The following is a 20735-nucleotide window of genomic DNA, read 5'->3' on the forward strand; positions in this document are numbered from 1 at the left end:
GGGAAGCAAGCACTCACTGCTTTGCTTGTTGTTTAGCTGCAGGGGTTGTCTGTCTTGAACCTCCCCTTCCTCTACCAGGTCGACACTGGTGGTAATGAGATCTTCCTTGATGGTGCTGCGATGACCAGTGAGGGGTTTGAACCCTCTGCTGGTACTGGCGCCGATCATATGGTCAGCAGCGACGCCTGAAATCTTTTCGTTTTTCCAATCCCGCCGCCTTCACTGTGTCTAGTTCGGTTTTCATTTGAGACATCTCATTGTTAGCTTAGGATTAAGAATCCTATGCTGGGCCTCTGGCTTCGACCCCGTAACCCTTTACCAAGAGGATCGACGGGCGCAGACTTCATGAGAATAACCATGAGCAGCAAGATCAGAGAATCTGCCTGTCTTCCTTCGGTAGCTTCTCTGCATAACGTGATAGAGTCCCATAAGAGTGTGCTCATATCAGCCCAACAACGCTAAACCTCTGGCCACCTTCATGTAGGCCGCAGATGTGTTGCCAATTGAGTCCATGGCTTTACTGTCCTTATCGGGGGGAACAGTAGAAGATGATGACCCAGTGTGATTCTTCCTAGCCGTTGACACGATGACAGAGTCAGGGGGTGGATCAGACCTAAGAAATACGAGTCCTGCTTAGGTGCCTTATACTTCTTTGTTATCCTTGACGGTGCTGCTCCCGCCGAAGCCGGAGTTAGGAATGTATGGAGAGCTGGTTCTAGCAATCCAGGTACCAGAGGGAGTAGAGGTCTTGAGGATGACCTGTGATGCAGAGTGTCGAAGATCACAGATGTTGAAGGAGCAGAAGAAGGCATTTCGATGTTTATCTTTGCAGCCCCTCTGCACAAGACCTCATTAAAAGTCACGATATCATCTACTGGTGAAATTCTAGTCGGTGGAGTAGATGAGAGAGCCAGCGAGTAGTCTGCTTGCGAGGGCCTGGAGTCAGAGGACCACAAAGGTGACCTGCATCTTCGTTCTCTAGGAAAGCGGTGTCGAGATCTTATAGACCGACTCCTAGGAGACCTTGTTCTGTGTCTCCTTGAGATTGGCGATCTCTGAGCTGTAGCACGCCTCTCTTGTCCGTCAGGAGAATGAACATACCGACTCCTAGGAGACCATGACCTGTGTCTCCTCTCAGGAGAGTGAGCAGGGGAATGAGAAGGAGAACGAGAATGTCCTGCCAAGTTGATTTTCCCTATTTTCCAGTCCTTTATGTTTTCCAACCATCTTGGGGAGATGTTAGTAGGATGTTCTGGAACTGGAGAGACTTCAGGCGTGATCTGTACAATCCGGAGTTCAGGAGAAGATGAAACACTCCTAGAAGTCAGCACCTGGATTTCCCTTCGACGTCGATGGACCTCTCGACGTCAATACCGGAGACCGATCTGACATCTGTCTCTTGGCAGGTGGAGACCTGTGGATGGATGTCGACCTCCTCAATGTCCACCTTCTCGGTGTCACCCTCCTCCCAATCGATCTGGATGGCGATCTCCTTTCCGGTGACCAACTCCTTGACACTGGGGGTGACCTTTGCACCGTTCTCCACGTCAACCTCCTCGTTGGCGATCATATTGACTGCGACCTTCTCGAAGACGGTAATTTGTTTTGACCCGCCGTCTGCGGTAACGCCCTCGCCTTATCGGTGTCGATTTCTTTGGTGTCGGTTTCGACGTCGTTGTCTGAGGTGTTCTCGACGTCGGAGGTGTTCTCGACTTCGGCACAGATTCCCTCGATGGCGATCTTTCTTGTCGATGATGAGATGTCGACGTGGAGCGTCAGACTCCCGGCGTCGTAGGCGAGCCGGATCTGGACCGTCTACGAGGTGGTTTCGACTTAGGCCTGGGTTTAGAATTCGTACCTGAAGTCGTCCACTTCAACGGCGAAGGGGGCCTCAACATCGACTTCGACGCTGATGGTGAGCATAAGGGTATCTTTGAAGTCGATCTGTCCCTCGACTGCGAATTTGACCGGGGTCTTCTTGTTTCACCCTTTTCCTTATGCTCTAACCTTTTCTGAGAGGAGGGCTCTTTAGAGGGATGTCCTTCCCGGCCACTTGTTGACTCCTTTCCTCTCTCCTGCATAGCATGCAGGGTTCTATTGGAGAACTGAAGATAATAGTAGCACTCATCAGGTCTATGAGAAGATGGTAGGCACACAATACAGACTGAGTGCGGGTCTGACTTTGCTATCTTTTTCCCACAGGAAGGACACTTATAAATAAGGCTGGCATTCTGACAAGATTTTATTTGTAAAAGTCAGAAAAAATGATGAAATTAGCACAATAAGTACTAAAGATGTCAAGTGAAGTAAAAAAAAGTCACTAGAAATAACCAATTAGAAACAAAAAAACACTAATCAACGAGCTCAATGCTCCAGGATCCTCACAGAAGGAGCCTGAAAAAAGAACTGACCTAACTGTCACCTGTGAAGCATGATGGGAGCCTGGACGTCTTAAAGGCACGGCGCCAGTTTTTTCAGAGTGTTCTATATGCAGCCTCTCTAGGCTAATCTGCCTTTATGACCTTGCCTTTTTTTCCTTTGAAAATAAAGGTTATGTTCAAAACAAGCTAAAGGCATTTTTTCTCTGTGTCATAAACATTTTATTTTATAAGTTTTCTTTTTAAGTATTTCAAATAAAAAAAAATTCAATGCAATATTGGCATATTTGAGCCTAGTATTATGGTTTATGCTGCATATATATATCAGCAACTCGCGATATTCACCCACTTACGCGCGGAAATCACCAGCGTAGACCAACTGTATTCAGCATTATTTTATTTCTCTATGTCAAGACGCGTTTCGGCCGTCCAAGCGGCCTTGATCACCTATATGTATATATATATATATATATATATATATATATCAGTGTTTATGACTATTGATGAGTATCCCCTGGAAGAGACCTTGACCTGTAGGGGATACAGCTTGCCCCGGCCACCATGCGGCCCAGAAACACCACAGAACCCTGTTCTATCTGGCACTCACTGAACTTGAAAGCCAGGCCTGCCTGCTACAGGGCCTGACGCATGTCATCCAGGTGGGTGGGACAAAATGCTGCCTTCCCATCCAGGACCCTGTTGACCAATCTCTGAAAGGTGGCAGGGGCATTTTTTAAGCCAAAGGGCATCACCCTGAATTGGAAGTGGCAATCTGGGGTCGAGAATGCAGATCTCCCTTTCGCTTAGAACAATCTGCCAGTACCCTGATGTAAAATCAAAGGTACTCAGGAACTTAGCTCAGTCTGCAGTACTGATTGTGCCACCAGCTTAAGTAGCGCTTTAAACCTGTCTCCGCCTTGCCATTCCAGAGCCTGTGTGTGGTTTAAACTTGGCAAAATAAACCCTTCGTTAGGAGCAAACCATCCCTTTTTATACATAAAATGCTGTGTCCTGCCTCCACACAAAGAGCTGCATACTCCCTGTAGTTAGTATGGAGTCAGGGCAGGAAAGGCAGGATGTCTGTGAACTTGAAAGGGAAACCTCTAGAAACTTCTCCACTTCAAAAGTTTAACTGGCAATACATACTGGTCCTCAGACAAGAGGAATGCTATACTGATGAAGGACTGCCACTCTGGTGGAGGGCACTCTGCTGGACTCCAGCTTTGGTGTGCTGACCTGCTGCCTGCTACCCTCCTACCTGGATGAGAAGGACTGGCCCTGCATCTCTTGAATTTAAAATCCAAAGTGACTCCAAGGGCTAGTTGGCACCCCTCCTGCTCAGACGTCTCAGGGACATAACAGGCTCCCAACAACGTTGCATCTGCACCTGACCATATGTGTGTCTTCCCTGCCAAGTGGGGCCACCCCAGTCCTGGACCCTTGGCAGTGGGCCAAAGGTGCTTTGCTAGGCTTTGTGGATCCAGCTGACCCGGTGCATCTCCTCTTCTGTGCGGCACAACCCCATGCAGAATCAACACATTTATTCTGCTTCATGGATTGGACCGGTCACAAACACCCACATTGCCTATGCAGCCGCATTGCCTTCAGAACCGCCACTGCATATCATATTCTCAACACCGGACGGGATCCTCAACGTCAACAGGACAGGGCCTCGCACCACAGCCTTGCAACCACTTGGACCTGATGCATTGCTTCAGCTGTGCGACGCACCTTTGATGCGGATCCACGCATTGCTCTGCAAACCAGGTTTTAAAGTACTCTGTTCAGCAGCCCTAACTGGGTCCCTGTTGTGGCCTGTGCTCCATTCCGGTCCGCCTGAACTTGTGACTTTGTCCCAATTCAGCAAAGCCAAATATCCACAGTTGGTGCTTTATGTCTTTTGGCACTATTTTCACTTTAAAATTCAATATTGTGCATTCTATTAATTGTATTTTAGTTGTTTTGGTCTTTATTTATTTATTTTAAATCACTCTATTTTTCTAATCCTGCTGTGAGCTCCTTTTGTGATGTGCTTGCACTGTTTTATTATTTGAAGCGTTGCACAAATGCTTTACACATTGCCTCTGAGATAAGCCTCACTGCTCTGTACCAAGCTACCCGACTGTTGAGAACAGGTTAATTTAGGGTTTGCTTGTGGCTTCACCCTGAGAAGAATTTTGATTGCTGCTTAAGAAGGGTTTCACCCCCCTCAGCCAGTAACCAAATTTCCTACAATAGGGGACAGGTTGACACCCTCTACTGACCCATCATAACATTGAGCAGACAGGAGGTCAGGGAGAGGCTCGCTCTCCTCTTCCACCCCTTTGTCTGTCATCAGAATAAAACTGACTTCTGACCTCTCTAAGTGTGGTTTGAGGTGGTTTACTTGGAGCACCCTTAAGGTGTTTCTGCGGGTCTTGATATTCACCAGGTAGCTAGACTCTCCCTTCTGCTCCTTCACCTCATATGGGCCTGTCCAGCAATCCTGGGAAGCCCTGGGCTTCACGACCCACACTTTCTGCCAGGTTTTAAACTCGACTAGAGTGGACTTCTGGTCATTCTAGAGTTTCATAACTTCTTGACTGGCCTCTGGGTTGCTCTTTACCTTCTTCCCGAAGCGACACACCTGGTTGCAGAGCAATGTTTCGTCAGGGGAGCCTCTCTAACAGGGCTCTAACAAGGCTAAGAGGTCCCCTAACAGGGTGGACATAGAGGAGTTTAAAGGGGGCTAAACACAAACCGCTTTTGTGGCACCTCCCAGTAGGCAAAGAGAGATTCATGGCAGGAGGACATCCCTCTTACGCCTCATCGGCTCAGGTAGGCCCATATTATGCCTTTTAGGGTCTTGTTTAATCTCTCCACTAGACCATTTCGAGGGGGTGATAGGGTATGGAGAACGTATGAGTTACTCCACACACATCCCACATGGACTTCATGTACACTGACATGAAAATAGTATCAATGTCAGACACTAGCTCTTTGGGGAACCCACATGGATACAAATCATCATCAGGGCCCTAGCCATTGCAGATGTAGCCATTGACCTCAGAGGAATGGCATCTGGTTAGCTAGCAGCATAGTCCACCAGGACCAGGATGAACCTGTTGCCTATCGCTGTGTTGGTGTCCAAGGGTCTAAGAATGTTGATGCCTAGCCTTTCAAAGGGAGTGCCAATGACAGGTAAGGATGTTAGGAATGCCTTGAGCTTTTCCCGACTTGCCTCACATGTGGGACATGACAGAATTGATCAAACACAAGGGAAGAGGTATGAGGCAATATTATCTGCACTTATTATTGAAGTTGGACAAAAGTATTACAAGTTTGTTTCGGGTGCTTAGGGATCTGAGATTCAATACCTCTAAATCTCCAATTTGATTGTACACAAAAAAAAAGAATATGATCCAGCACCCCATAAAGATTATATATAGTACAATAAGCAAATTCAAACAGAAGTGAGTCCAATTAGCAGGTTCCGTTTAAAATTTCTTTATTCAATATTCTTCTTAAAATCTGCGTAGCCAACGCGTTTCGTCCATACGGACTTCTTCAGGGCTACAAACAATCAAACATACATATCAACAATGAGTAAACAATACCATTTATACACCATATCACATTTACACTCCTATTTACAAATAAAGAACCTATAATACAATATACATCACTACATATAGTTTACAAAGCATAAGCAACAAAGCATGAACAAATTCTTTTAGAGCCTGCTGCAATTTTAGATCAAAAACCACTGTGGCCCATATAGGAAAGAACGCATGCTGCGTCTACACCTGTGGAAATATACAAAGAAGAGTGCGTAGAAATAAGCATTTTTGGTAAGAAAAAATTCCCCATCCCACCTAAATATTAGAAGAAATTATATATATATATAGATACCCTCATTACTGGACCAAATAGCCTCTCTAGATAACCATGGGATAGGAATATTCTCCACCCTTAACTTGCATTTTTCTGACAAGAACTCTTTTAGTTTTATATATCTTCAGCAGGCTCTAAAAGAATTTGTTTATGCTTTGTTGCTTATGCTTTGTAAACTATATGTAGTGATGTATATTGTATTATAGGTTCTTTATTTGTAAATAGGAGTGTAAATGTGATATGGTGTATAAATGGTATTTTTTACTCATTGTTTATATGTATGTTTATGATTATTTGGGACATGACAGAATGCATTTGAGGCTGTCTTCATCCAAGGCCAATAGAAGTGGACAACAAGCATGGCAAAGTTCTTGTCTTGCCCCAGAGGTCCTGCCAGGGGAAGCCATGAGCCATCCCCAGCAGGAAGGTCCTGTAACACTGGGGTGGCAGAGGGGGGCACCAGCACACGGTCTGCCCCAGGAAACGTAGGCTTGCTATATAGGAGGCCTTTCTCCCAAAAGATAAGGTGATCTCCAAAGGTATCACCTGCTGCCTGGGCCTCAGCTTGCCACCTCTAGCTCTCTAGAGTGGGGCACTCCTTCTGCACCTAGAAGAATTCCTCCTTGGCGGGCCCACCATCAAATTGCCATCCAGCAAACTCGGACAGGTCACCCAGGTTGGCAGTGTCCTACCTTGGAGGCTCAGGGGCATCATCTTGAGGTACCCTGTCAACCTGGACCATGGGAACTTCAGAGGCTGGTTTCCTGCGCCGCTTTCTCCTGCTCTTCTTGGCAGATGCCTGGGTCATTGTTCCAACTCCAGGTGCCCTTGACTCCCTTCTCAGGCAGCCATGGACCCTGTAGTCATACAGACCCATTCAGGCAATCCCAACATCTCATAATGTGACCTGAGCTCTACCTCCTTCCAGGTAGTGTGCTTCAGGTCGTTGTCACACAATCTACAGGCATGGAAAGGCTCATAGCCTTTTTTGAGAACCTGAGACCCTCCCTACCCAATCAAAGAACCACCAGTAGATGATTCTCACAGTTGTCTGCAACTATGACTTGGAGGAATGTGTTAGGGAGGACCTGCTCTGAGGACACCAGCTGAGACCTCACAATAGTTATTCTGGCTCCTGTGTCCCTCAGAGCACCCACCCATTACCCATTGGTGGTGATGTGTAGTTAAGAAATATTGGCAGGCATATAGGCTTTTCTAACCATCTTTTTATCCCCCAAGGATACTAGTGCCACCTATGTCTGCTCCACTAATCTAATTGGGACCACCTCCTCCTCAAGAGCTACACTTGCCAACCCTTGTGTCTTCCCACCGGTGGGGAGGGGGGGCATTTGATGTCTCCCTCGGAGTGTTAATACTTTTAAGACTCTGTGCACAGGAGGATAAACCTCCCTGCCTGCTTGTCAATGAACCCTTTCTTCTTGAGCTCAAACTGGGACTGGTTAATACAGTTCCCTAGGGGATTATTTTGAGGGCCTCTTGAGAAATCCTTAATTTTATATTTTTCTCCCCCTTCTTTCTATTGGTGGGACCCCTGACCACCCTTTTGAGAGTCCCCCAGATGCCTTTTCGGACAATCTGGTGCTGACCCGTCTCCTCAGCAAGCTTCCCGAGGTTAGTCAGCTTGCTGTTCACTAGGAGCTGTGACAGCTCTGTGAAACAAGTACTGAGCATGTGCTCCCTGAGAATCAAGTTGAACAGCCCACTGGAACCATTAACTTTGCTATCTCTCACCAACTTTTCAGTGTCTTGTTGGAATAGTACAGGAAATTCACCCAAGACTGTTTCGGGAATTTGTGACTGTTCCTTAATCGCCTGCAATACTTTTCAGGGGTCAGCCAAAATGTTGCTAGAAAAATGGCTTTCATGGGCATGTACCTGGTGTGGTCTTCTACTTCTAAAGTGAGATGAGTGTCCCTCCCCATTGGAGGCATATGCTTCCACAGGCCACATCCCCCCCCCCCCCTCCATTGCTCATCTGGGATCTTATGTACTCTCAGGGTACTATCAATGTCATCTCCCATCACATAACTGGGTTCTAGGTCTGTGGGGATCCAGACGTTCTTGTCTCCTTCAGACAATGAGGTTCTGCTGTCACCAATGCTGTTGGAATCTGCCTCCTTTGTTTTCAGTTCCAGCTCCCTTAAGGCTCCTTTCATGAACCAAATGATCCATGCAGGACCCGTAAAGGGTTCCTGGGGATCTTGAGGTCCAGCATGTAGGTGACATCCCCACTGTGCCTTTTCACCTCATAGGGCCCAGACCATTGGTCTTGGCTTCACAGGCTCCATCACCCACACTTTATGGCCAGGCTGAAAATCGACCAGAGTGGCATTCTGGTGATACCACTGTTTCATAACCTTCTGGCTGGCGTCTAGATTCCCCTTTCCCTTCTGAAAGTGCTTCATCTGGTTGTGAAGGCCCAGCATGTAGCTGAGAACATCCTGAGGGTCTTTCTTCGGATTTTGCTCCCAACCCTCCTTAATTCACAGAGGCCGCCATAATCCCTGATTTACGCAGAATCATTGTCATGTCTGCCTTATAATACAGATGTCGCTAGAGCCTATCTTTTTAGGAACTGTGATATCATCAAGATCTTCAATTAATGACATAGATACAATATCTAATGCAACATTCATCTTAGTCAAATGTCTACTCCTCATCATGTCAAGGGTAAATAAGAACACAATATTTTCCCACTGAAATACAATTGCTTAGCACTACAAAATTACCGATTCCTCAGTTGGAGTGGTATCCTATTCACAAAAGGGAAGGGGTCCACTTGGGATCCCTTTGCCTCTAAGAATATTTTTTTTTAAATGTTTGTGGCATATTAAGCAGTGGTCCATTCAACCACTGCAAACCCTGAAACCAGGTTTTTCCAATAAGTATTTATTTTTGAAGCACAGTCTGTTTAAAAATAAAAAAAAACTTCATTTAAATGCAATCACATAGCAGCAAGGCAACCATCCCTGTGATGACATCCAATCAGAGTATGTCACAATGTGCAATCTACCTCATTAGTAGTCATGAGGTAGGTCTATCGCAACCCACTCCAATTTGAAATATTACAAACTGAATTATTAGTACATAGGTCGGTTTGTAAAATTCAGTACTGGTCACAAAAATACTAGTCATAAATTGAGACCACTATTTTGTGGCCAGTTATTAGTAATTCTGGTCCCAGGTTCTGTGGTTACCTACCTTTAAATTATATGTGACCATTAATTGAAATGGGGCTGGTACTGCGATATTCAAAATTCAGCTTTTCAATGTATACTTATGTTGAAGATCGCAGCAGAAGGTGCAAATACAGTATGGGCACAAATGAAGGTGCTCTTCTGACACAATGGGCATGTTCAGCCACACTGAAGTTACCTTGTTGTTATACTGCTGATCACGAATGTGATAGCTAATATATATTTTTTTTTTTAAATAATACTTTATATTGTTAGCAATTTGTCCCACTTTCTAAGTTACATGTACAATCCTTACAAAGTAAAATGGTAATGTGAGGAAAACAAACGTCAAGGATTGGATGCAGAGGCAAAATAAATCACTGGCTATGATATGGTGAAAAACGTATTTTATTAGTTCACAGGATTGTATACATGCATGGATTATAAGGAAAAGAACTGGATGGAGAAATAAAAGTATGTAAGTAGTCCTTGCTTTTTCAAAACACAAAAGCTGATTAGTTTGTTGATAGAAATTTCAGAGAGGTAAAAGGGTGAAAAAGGCGGCTTTGTGTCCTCACATCAAACTTAATGTAATTCATGAGACTTTGAAAACACCCCCAGTTTTAAAATGTAAAAGCGACATCGAACTGCAGATCGTTATATAGCATTCTGAGCTGCCCGCATGAGGGAAGCTGCCTGCAGCTCTCAAATCGTTCAAGAAATATCTACTTTCTCCATGAGTGTCAAAAAGACAAATTGGAACCGCTTTTACAGCTTTTTAAAGTCAGCAAATTACATTGTTTTTGTTTTTTTGTTTTGGCTGTCAATTATATTGTGATGTATTACTTGTAAAGATAATGTTAATGTTTCAAAAGAAAAGATATACAAAATGACTCCGATCATTGGATTGTGAGATAGAATGTTATGGAAATGTGCATATACAGTTAGGTAACCAAGGGATATTATTGTTAGGGCAATGCAACCAAGGAGGCATAGCAGGGAAACTGGCATGCGGGAGTGAGGTGTCATGGCAGCGGAACAGAAATTTAAAAAAAGGCAAAACCAGAAAAACAAATTAATTTTATTGGGTGCATACCAAAACATGCCAGGCATGGATATATATTAGTTCTTTACATTTTAAAGTTTATCAGGCATTATTTACAAATTAATTAAGGCAATTCAAATACACACCCGCTCAAAACTGACAATTAAAAAACTAGAAATGCAGTGGCGTCCATGTTTTAAACAGCAATGTCATTTACGTATATTTCAGTCTTGGTTCAAAGACAATTCCAGCTCCATTGGATAGTTTACAGAAAGACTCTCTTACTTCAAGCTCTAGCACCCTGAATTCTAACAGCTCATTCTGATCCCTGGCGTCCTGCATCTCAATCTGCAGATGGTTCTCTTCAACTTCTAACCTGTGGATCTAAATCACAACAGAACAGTGGATTAGAAATCAAAAAGCTGTGTGTGCTTCGTAGAGTACATTGCTTCATTGACTACTTGACTGAAAGTGGTGTGGCCTCCGTAGAGTACATTATTTCATTGACTACTTGACTGAAGGCTGTGTGTGCTTCGTAGAGTACATTACTTCATTGACTACTTGACTGAAAGCTGTGTGTGCTTTGTAGAGTACATTGCTTCATTGACTACTTGACTGAAAGCTGTGTGTGCCTCATAGAGTACATTACTTAATTGACTACTTGACTGAACGCTGTGTGTGCTTCATAGAGTACATTGCTTCATTGACTACTTGACTGAAAACTGTGTGTGCTTCATAGAGTACATTGCTTCATTGACTTCTTGACTGAAAGCTGCATGTGCTTCGTAGAATACATTACTTCATTGACTACTTGACTGAAAGCTGTGTCTGCTTCGTAGAGTACATTACTTTATTGACTACTTGACTGAACGCCTCGAAGAGGTTCTTTGCCTGAAATATTAGTGTCTTGTGGGGCTGCAATAACTTGTCTTCATCGCTGGTGCATTGAACCAAGTTCACCTGTGACACCCATAGGTGGGAAAACACACCTTGTAGAGTTACGTCAAAGTTGTAACTTATTCAACAACATAACTCTTACTTCACATGATTGGAACAACTAAGGATCTGGAGACTGCAGATTACAAGAAAGAACTGGAGCCACACCAGTGCAAACCCTGCAACTTCACCCAGTCGCACAGTCATTCAAGCAAGCAGGATACAAATAGGACAAGGAAGAGCAGCGCTGCCAAATGATGCTCATCTAGGAAGATGAGGAGATCCTTTTCATGCCTACCCATTATACTTCATTTCCTCCCAAAGGTCCACAGCTTGGCTGAAAATTATGTAAGCCGGTGTAAGACTCCGTGTGTTTTTAGATTGCTACCTTGAGCTCTAGATTCTTGTCGGTGTTTGGTGAGTCAGAGTTGGGGGCAGTAATTTGCAATTAGGTTCCTTAGGTTCTGCACTGGTATCTTAAAGAGGGGATTCTTATTGTTTGTTCATAATTGTTAAACATATGGCAAATGACAACAGAAGGAAATACATTTTGAAAAACATGGCAAGATAGAAAATGACTGCGAAGATGAGCAGGTTTTCCTGAAGTCAGTAACATTATAGCAGATACAGAATCTGCAAAAATACTCTTTGTTACTTGATGTAATCCATATGAAAGAAGAAATCTATGCAGGCAGCTGGTGAATATAATTTGCATTTTTCTATTTTACAGAGACTAGCATCTGGATGACCCTAAAGACTTGCACCACTGTCTGAAGCCTGAACTGAGGCTGGCTCGAAACTATGGTAAGGTAATCAGAAATGGAGAACTATGGACGATTGATTTCTCTTTCCACTTCATTTAACTACAGAGCACTAGGTGTGTCATCATGCTCATGGCAGCACAAAAAAGGGAAGGTTATTCCCTAAAGCTGAAAGCTGGATGGTGTTGTTTTAGCTCTCTACTTTGATCCCATACCATACCATTAGGTTTAGAACCTTAAAGATGCAATTACTTTCCAGAACAGATTGACTAGTTGGTAGATGTTCAAAGGTAGAACAGAGTAACCTAGTTATACTGCTGAAGTGAGCACTGTATATCATTTATTTGTCTTCGTATAGATAAAAATCAACGGCATCACTACTAAAGTTAATCCCTGGAGAACACTGTAGTCCAAGGTGATCAGACTCTTCCTTTGCTAGCAATCCATGATGATAGATGAGCATTATGGCATTGAAACACCGAAACAACAGCCATGTTCTGGACTGCCTTAAGTAAGATCTTGTGATTGAACGTGTTAAATGAGCCTGGTAAGTTCACTAATATGTTAGCTATGTGCCAGAAGCAATACTAGGGTAAGATTAGTGCTGGACAGAGGTTTGGTAGGTATATGTGAAATAATGGCTTTTATGGTTTATGATTTAGATATAAAGTGAAAGTTGGCTATGTGGTGCAATATTTGAACATCATTAGAACAGTGCAGGTACAGATGTGTCAAATGCAGGTAAGTGGTGAAGATGGCAGAATACAAGGGTGCTCCCAATGGTTCCAGAGGTATCACTGTATGAGCTAGACAGCAAAGCTGTTACCAGGAGATAATTGCAGGAGCTGACAAGTGGAGCCAAACTATCTTCCCAAAAGAAGATCTTGTTTCCCTACCCGAGAACCAACAGTTTGTCCAGCTCGGTGAAGGGCATATATGCCATGACATTTCTGAGGTCCACAGGAGGTAAGGTGGAGATTTAAGTAGAACAGGAGAAAGAGTCTTCAGGTCGATAGAGAATATCTGAATCCATATTTCAACGTTTGTTAAAACCACATAGGATACTGCAGCATTAAAACAGAAGCATATCAGTTTATTCTTCGAGTCTCTATAAGGAAGTAATCAAATCGGAATACCTATTGATATTGAACATATCTAACAAAAGGAAAAGTATTACTAGGTCAAAAGTCATGAAGGGGCAGCTTCCCCTAGAGACACCATCATTTTATTGATCACAAAGAGACATATTTTGAAAATAGCTTATAATATAAGAGGGGCTATGGTGCTGAAAGTGGTGCTTTTAGGTATAAAAGCGAGACTAAGGAGAACATTTACTACTTTTATAGGCAACACAGGACAGCAATCACAGCACAAAGGTGTGAGCATGATGTCTAGCATAGATTTTGTACTGGAATAATATCCTTTCAGAACAAAATACTATGCCTACTCATGATTTAAAACTTTTCCCACATTGCATGTGTGCTGTACAGAGCAACACTCAAGCAATGTGTGAAAAGTGAGAAAGAATGAAACCACTTCTCCTTGTTAGTACCTGCCCTGAGGAGGCATTTATTTTGGGTGCAAAGCACTGTCCACCATTGTTAGAGACAGGGTTTTGAGTCAAACACCATCGGTGGTAGAGTGAGAATGCCCATGTACCACCCATGGGATGCCCTCTTGATGCAGAGTAACACAAATCAGCGCAAAATACGATTTGTGTTACTTTTAGGGCTACTTAACAGCACAATGTTTTTGTGTTGGAAAGTAAATACTTTATAAACACTTTGCATAGGTTTGTGTCACACTTTGTGACTTTGCATCAGTGAAAATTATTGATAAATCTGCCCGCGGGCTTCCTGTAAAGAGTTGCCATTGCAAAAAATACTGAAAGGAAGTGACTTGTTATAACCCTTGAGGCAAAGAGTAAAGAAGTAAACTAAGATGCGGTAAGGCTCCTCTTCTATTTGTTCCACTTCTATGTAAGAAAAATGTAATACAAAAATACCTAAAGTAAGAAAATATAAAAATTGAAAAGCTCTTTCAAAAGAAATGTAATGTGTCACTTTGTGGAAACATCGAGTCCAAGAGTGATCTCTGTATGTTGATTAAAATAACAGATTGATTAAAAAATATATGCGGAATACGTTTTCAATGTTGATACATCCTTGCTATGCGACTATCTAATGTAACTGTGACAGGTACATTAAGATGTGATGAACAAGCATTAACTGCAGCTTCCTTGTGCTACCAGAGCCCAGTTGTTACCTTTGGTTTCATTACCACAGTATAGCCTCCTCATGTGGAACAAAAAAGTCTACAAAACTACAGAAAGGTATAATTTAAAAAATCATTTAAAATGAACATTCAGCTACAAGTCATTTGAAAATCAAAGATGGTTTGGGTTTATAAAGTTATAGTGAGCTTCTTTATTCAAAGTTGAGGGAGCGATGCAGAATTCATAGCATCTCCCCTTGGAAGAATAAAATCCTGTGGTCTAAAACCACTTTAGCTTTCAGACCTTGCTATACTACCTTTCTACACTGTAGTAACAATTCCTTTGTGCCTCTGTGGGTAGGAAGCCCCATCTCCCGAGGTGAAGAGCATGTAATGCACAATAGCAGGTGAGGTCAATGTACCATAGCATACATTTTAGGACTAGGTTGCAGGCAAATTAAGCTGCCTCGTGCCAGACCTACTGGTTATAATATACACAGAGTCAGCTTTGGGTTGGCCCCTCTCTCATGATTGTATAGCTTTGTTAACTATCTCAGTTCCCTCCTTTTGATTTGTAGGCTTTCCTCTATATTCTTGTGATTTTACTGTTCAGGAGCATTTCACTCTCATAGCTTTCTTATTGGATGACGTGTTCTTCCAGTACCAATGTTTCTTGCATTAAGGGAACATTTTTTTTATTTTCTGTTAATCAATCCATGGGAGTGGCAGTGTTTTCTTTTCTCCCTCCCTGTTTGCTGCTACCTGTTTAACTTCCTCTGGTTTCTGTGTGGATTCCCCACCTCTCTGACTTTTTTCTTTTGTTTTTTAATTACATCCACCCTTGGTCTTGTCATTCGGCACTGGCTTTCTTACCCCACTCCCACCCCTGCACTACAGTTACTCCTTTGCCCCACCCTATTGCATCTTTTTGCTTATTAATTATACTTTTTGTTTTAGTTTGGGAGGGCCCAAGCAGCTTCAATTTAGTGCCAGGTTTCTCATTTATTAAAATGTAATACCACACACATTTCTTTCTTAGTTTTTAATTTACTACTCTTCTTCAACATTGTCATCTGCTATCTTAGAACAGTAAATTCTAAGATGCAGCTGCATCATAACACATGCTTTCACCCTTCATCACACATGACTGCAATGGCACAACTCATACGTGAGCATGCAATAGAATAGAAAACCATTCCAAGATTGCCTGAAATGTGTGCATCTTGATACATGCAATATATGCTGGTCCAAACAAGCACGAGCAAACCCAGTAGAGCAGCTACTGGAATCTATTAAAATCCAAGACTTATTGGCTTTGCGAACAGTACAGAGTTGTTAATTAAAAGAAAAGAAATCAAGGATACAGTAATCTGATCTTTAGGTTAAGTATTTTGTAAACAGGTAAAAAATAAGAAAACACATACCTTTTCAAGCAGCTCTTGGTTGGTCCGAAGGATTTGTTGTTTTTCTTCTACCCATTTTGAATCCTAATGAAAAATATGACAACCATCACAAACATAAAAAGCATGTTGAAAACGTTAGTTCAGGGAATGACTAAATGTTAAAATGCTTATATCACATTGACATACAAAAATCTAAATTAATCTACTAAATTGGGATATCATTTTAAGGACAAGCAATGGTATGTCTGCGCTGCTGTACGAGGAAGCTAAACAATTCTCGTCTGTCAACTTGAAAGAAAGTCCACTACTGATACTAGGACATTACTTCTTTCATACCCTAACCAGGTTCCTTACACAAGTCATCCAGTTGTTAGTAGCACCTCCCAAAAAACAGTAGGCAATGTCATCCTTGATAACAAGGAAAAGAGAAAAATAAAAAAATAAATCAGTGCAATTTTAAATAAACAATAGCCTTGATTTCTGATTTTAAAGGGAGAGTCTCACTGCATAACACCACCAGAAGAAAGTAAAATGCATACTACATTCACCATAATATTTAATGAAATGAAGATCCTCAGGGCAACTGAACAGACTGAGATGCATCATTGCCCCTAACCCTTGGTTATATACTGACAAACTGCATACAGAACACAGGCTGTTTCAATACCAAAATGAGGTGAGCCCGCTGCTCTCTAAGGTACCACTGACCTACTTTCCAGGAGATTAGCCTAGCTCAAGACAGTACCCTGCAATATGGGTTGCACAGTGCCAAAAAAAATCTGCACAACGCAAACAGTATTACCTTGACTCCCTAAAGGGCTCAAGGTCATATTTCTCAGAGATTAATTGTTATACCTACTTTTCAATGATTTCTTGTCTTGTACGGAAAACAACTAAGATAAGTTAATTTCGTACACCTGCTTCAAAATATATGGTGTTGAGGTTCACGATCAATGCTCACCAAATTGTTTAAAGTAAAAACGTAAGTTCTAAAAGTTAGGTAACTATAAACGTCTGGTGTTAAATGAGAATACCCTGATATGTAGATTCCTATCGCCAACCTCTTTTTGTGCTAAAGGGTGTCCATCTGGATGTCCTTACCATCTAATCTATAAAGGACTTTAGGACGTTGTGCTAAAACAACATCTACCATGAAAACACGTGCCTACTAAAGGCACTGAGCTATCATCACATATGTGTTTGCTGCTGCTTCTTCAGGACCGTCACTCAGCACCCAGCAGGTAGTCAACCTTCAGCTCCAAAATTATTGCAGTGTAGGCCAAACTATTAATGGTGACCAACTCAAGGATCAATTCTAGATTATTTTTAGTCTTTACACAGACATTATTATTATTAGTATGATTATTATTATTACTATTATTATTTTGGGCAACATTATCAAAAGATTAATATATTTTTTGGGTTGGTAGCGGTAGTTAGCATTGAAGATCATTAATCAGGAATCTGGCTAAATTATAGAAAATAGTTTCTTAACATGGCAAAAATAACAACAAGTACCTCCCTACCAATTGATGCTTTCACCACATTTCCCATGTTGTCCTACCTGGCACAAAGAAAAGAGGTTCTACCTTTTCGCTGATCAAAGAGTCCATTTAGAGGTTGTGGCTGATGGAAGAGCACAGGATTCGTTGGCAATGCCTCAGTTTGAGCACAAACATTCCAGGGAATCGAAAACTACTACCCTGTCTCCCCTCTCATCATCATGTAAAAGAAACCCATAGAAAAATCTCTATGCATTGTTATGCATCTCTAGAGAACGGGCTCACTTGGTTATTCTGGTTATTCTTATAGCTAAAAGAGATAGAGTTTATAAATGTGAAATAGGCTGTTAAACTCTTTCCTGGACTGATTGTAGTTTTTGCTGTAGTACTAATTATTAGAAGGACTTTCAAATAGAGACAGCATTGCCATACGAAGATATAGTGTGTGCTTAAGTAGAGTAAAATAAGGATTCAAGTGATAAAGGATAATACTAACATTATATTACATTACTTCATCTGACACTCTACTTGTGTAACAAGCTATGAGCCTAAAAGTAAAGGACCAATATTAATTCAACACCTATTTTGTACCAGCCCTGAATATCACACACAACAATCTGGTTAGTAGAATACAGTGACTGTAGGTGTAGCCCTCATATAGCCAAACCTACTTACATTGTCTAGCAACTGTTGAAGCAGCTGTTTTATCTACCAAGAACCAGTGGCCCTCTACCGCATTAAAGACATTACTAACACCCAGGATCCAAGTATACTGGGGCTCAAAAGAAATGTACTCATTGTAAGCGATTCCAAATACAGTCTTTGTTTTCCTTATCCTTAGAGTAAAAAACAAACACATGAAAGAAGCCTTGAGATGGTCATTAGAAATTTTCGAGACGTCCAATTTCTTTATTTATATTTTTAGCAGCTGTGGATATCTACATTAGTTGTGTTCTTTGGTACACAGAACCAGTCTGATGCTTATATATTGAGTATTCTTTTCTAGGACCAAGTGAGATACGCATGTGTGAGAAGAGCGATTGGCAGTATGAATTGAAGGTTAGTAGGGTATTATATGGGATACAGAGTGGAATTAGGGATTTTCAACACAGAATCAGAAATCAGTTTTCCTAACGAGTCCATGTTGTGTAACCAGTAGATGTAAACAGTTCCCATAAACCAATAAAAAAAACGAAATCTACCTTCACAAAAAGTAAAATATTACCCTAACAGTGAGGGTTTCTATTTATCTGAGTTCCCCAGGCAGAATTTTAACTGTTGCTCAGAAGTCTGGAGGAACATTTTCCAAGCCCCCTCGTGACCATCCCAGGAGTACTCTTTGTACCCAATACAAACCTGCCATGTGAGTTTTTATCTATCTCTATCCAAATTGTATTGCTCTTGTGCATTGTTATTGGTTATACCGGGTTTCCAGCTCTTGTCCCTGGAGTCCTGCCGTTAGGGTGCGGTCTTGGGAGTAGGGGCACTGAAAGTAGGTGTGCGGGATGTGCTGCAGCACCCCCAAGAGAATGTTGCAATTTAGAGTCAGAAGGCAAATGAGCAATAAAGGGGCCCTTTAATTTGTTTTTAATATGTCCACTTGCTGTTAGTTCAAAGCATAGGTCATGTGTCAGGCAATGTAATTTGGCAAACTGCTTTCCTTTCCTTCATTGTAAAGTGAGGGCATTTTGTAAGGTGAACCAAGTTACAATCTTGCTGGTGGAGTACATAATGTATGAAAGGAAAGGCTGCAGGATGACAAATGTTTTCTAACACACAGTAACATTTAAATACCTGTGAATGAACAGAAATATTTTAAAATATACCATCTGCAAAGGTAAATGTTTTGTAATTCTGAAGGGGGATGGAAACAAAAACTTTATAGGATTTAAAACACCAAAACACTTTGGTATTGTGATTCACGAAAGATGAACTTGCAGAGAAATAAGATTTTTACACTTTTACACATTATACTGTGTACGCCATACAGGTTTAGCAGTGAAGCTGATGTCTGATCTTAATTTACCAGTCATTTTCAGACGTAATTTCTATGGAGAATGTCCACCTTGTAAATTTACCCCACCATGCATTAGTAATATTTGGAATAAGGTGACCCAAAATGAACCTCTGGACACACACTACACCCCAGCATTTTACCGCTGAAAGGTGTGGATCCTTCACTACACTTACTCTTTTTGCATCCCTTTGATTTTGCACCATCCCCACTACTTCACTGATGTAACACTGATGGCATCACCAAGTCCCAAAAACATATAATAGGAACGTTTGCTTTCAATCCTCTAAACGAGGCTTGTTCAGACATATCTCAAATGCTACTGAGCTCATTGCCTTTCTATTCTTGTTCAGTCCCTAAATGGAGTTCTTTTATGGAGGCTAGAAATATCCTTAAGTCTCTTACCTTTACTCAATTAAGTTCAGATAGAGAACCACATACAAATACACTAGCTTCATTGATGATGTGCAAAAAAACGATGTAGGCTACTAGCAAAATGTTAGAGGGTTCACCTGACCTTGCTGCTACCCCGACGAGCTACAATTAGGTGGTGGGTAACAGTTGACTGATAATAAAGGAATTTAGATCATAAAAATCCAATTAAATCCACCTGCCCAAGTAGGGGATGATTTCAGCACACCTCTCTTGGTTGTGGCTATCACTGAGCACATAGTGGGCTTGCTCAGAGCAATCAAAGGCCTTCAGTTGAGGGTGGCCCTCACAAAGGTGTTAGCTCGCTTTACACAGCAGAAATGAACAAGAAAATGTCTGCCTAATATGCTGCAGTCATCTGATCCCTATACTAATAGTAATGGTGATTAGACAATCGTTAACATTGAGGGATTTGCTGGAATTATTCAAGATGAACAACTGTACAAAATGTCCATTTGCACAATGTGGTCACAAACTGCGAATCGACTTTTTGTGCATGTAAAAGAATTTTGCAAACACACCTATGCACTAATAGGCCAGTTCACAAAATTCCGAGTTGTAGTGTGTTGTTAAACGACCCACTTCATCAATATTCATGTGGTAGGTTGTGCAATGTGACTCACTGTGATTGAATGACATCACAGAAATGGTAGACTGTTGAGGTCTGCAGACCACCCTGCCTGTGATCGCATTTTAATTTAAAAAAACTTTTTAAATGAAGCCCATTTTCCCTAAAGCACAGAAGAGTTTATTATTTGTTTAAGTTCATTTGAAATTTGGAAGTTGTCTCTCTACTCCACAACAACCTTTTTCCTTTACATTCAAAGGGGACACTTTCCTTTTGCAAATGTGTTACCGCCCCAACACAGCTGCCACCCAGTGATGGACTGCTCTATGCGTAAGGGTGATACTTTAGACATAAAAGGTGGCACTGGTCCTCAGTACCAACTTATGGGGAAAGAAGGAGGCGTATGGAAGTT

General features: G+C 41.9%; 1 protein-coding gene across 1 annotated transcript in view; it reads right to left on the reverse strand.

The window, feature by feature from the left end:
* Window positions 1-20735, reverse strand: part of JAKMIP1 (janus kinase and microtubule interacting protein 1) — a 1879738-nt gene that overhangs the window by 275831 nt on the left and 1583172 nt on the right. The window contains 2 exon segments of the mRNA XM_085642441.1: window positions 10779-10877; window positions 15829-15891. Coding sequence (XP_085498567.1) covers window positions 10779-10877; window positions 15829-15891 — 162 coding nt within the window.

The sequence above is a fragment of the Triturus cristatus genome, chromosome 2_2 (genome assembly GCF_964204655.1).
Source record: "Triturus cristatus chromosome 2_2, aTriCri1.1, whole genome shotgun sequence".
In the NCBI taxonomy this organism is placed as follows: Eukaryota; Metazoa; Chordata; class Amphibia; order Caudata; family Salamandridae; genus Triturus; species Triturus cristatus.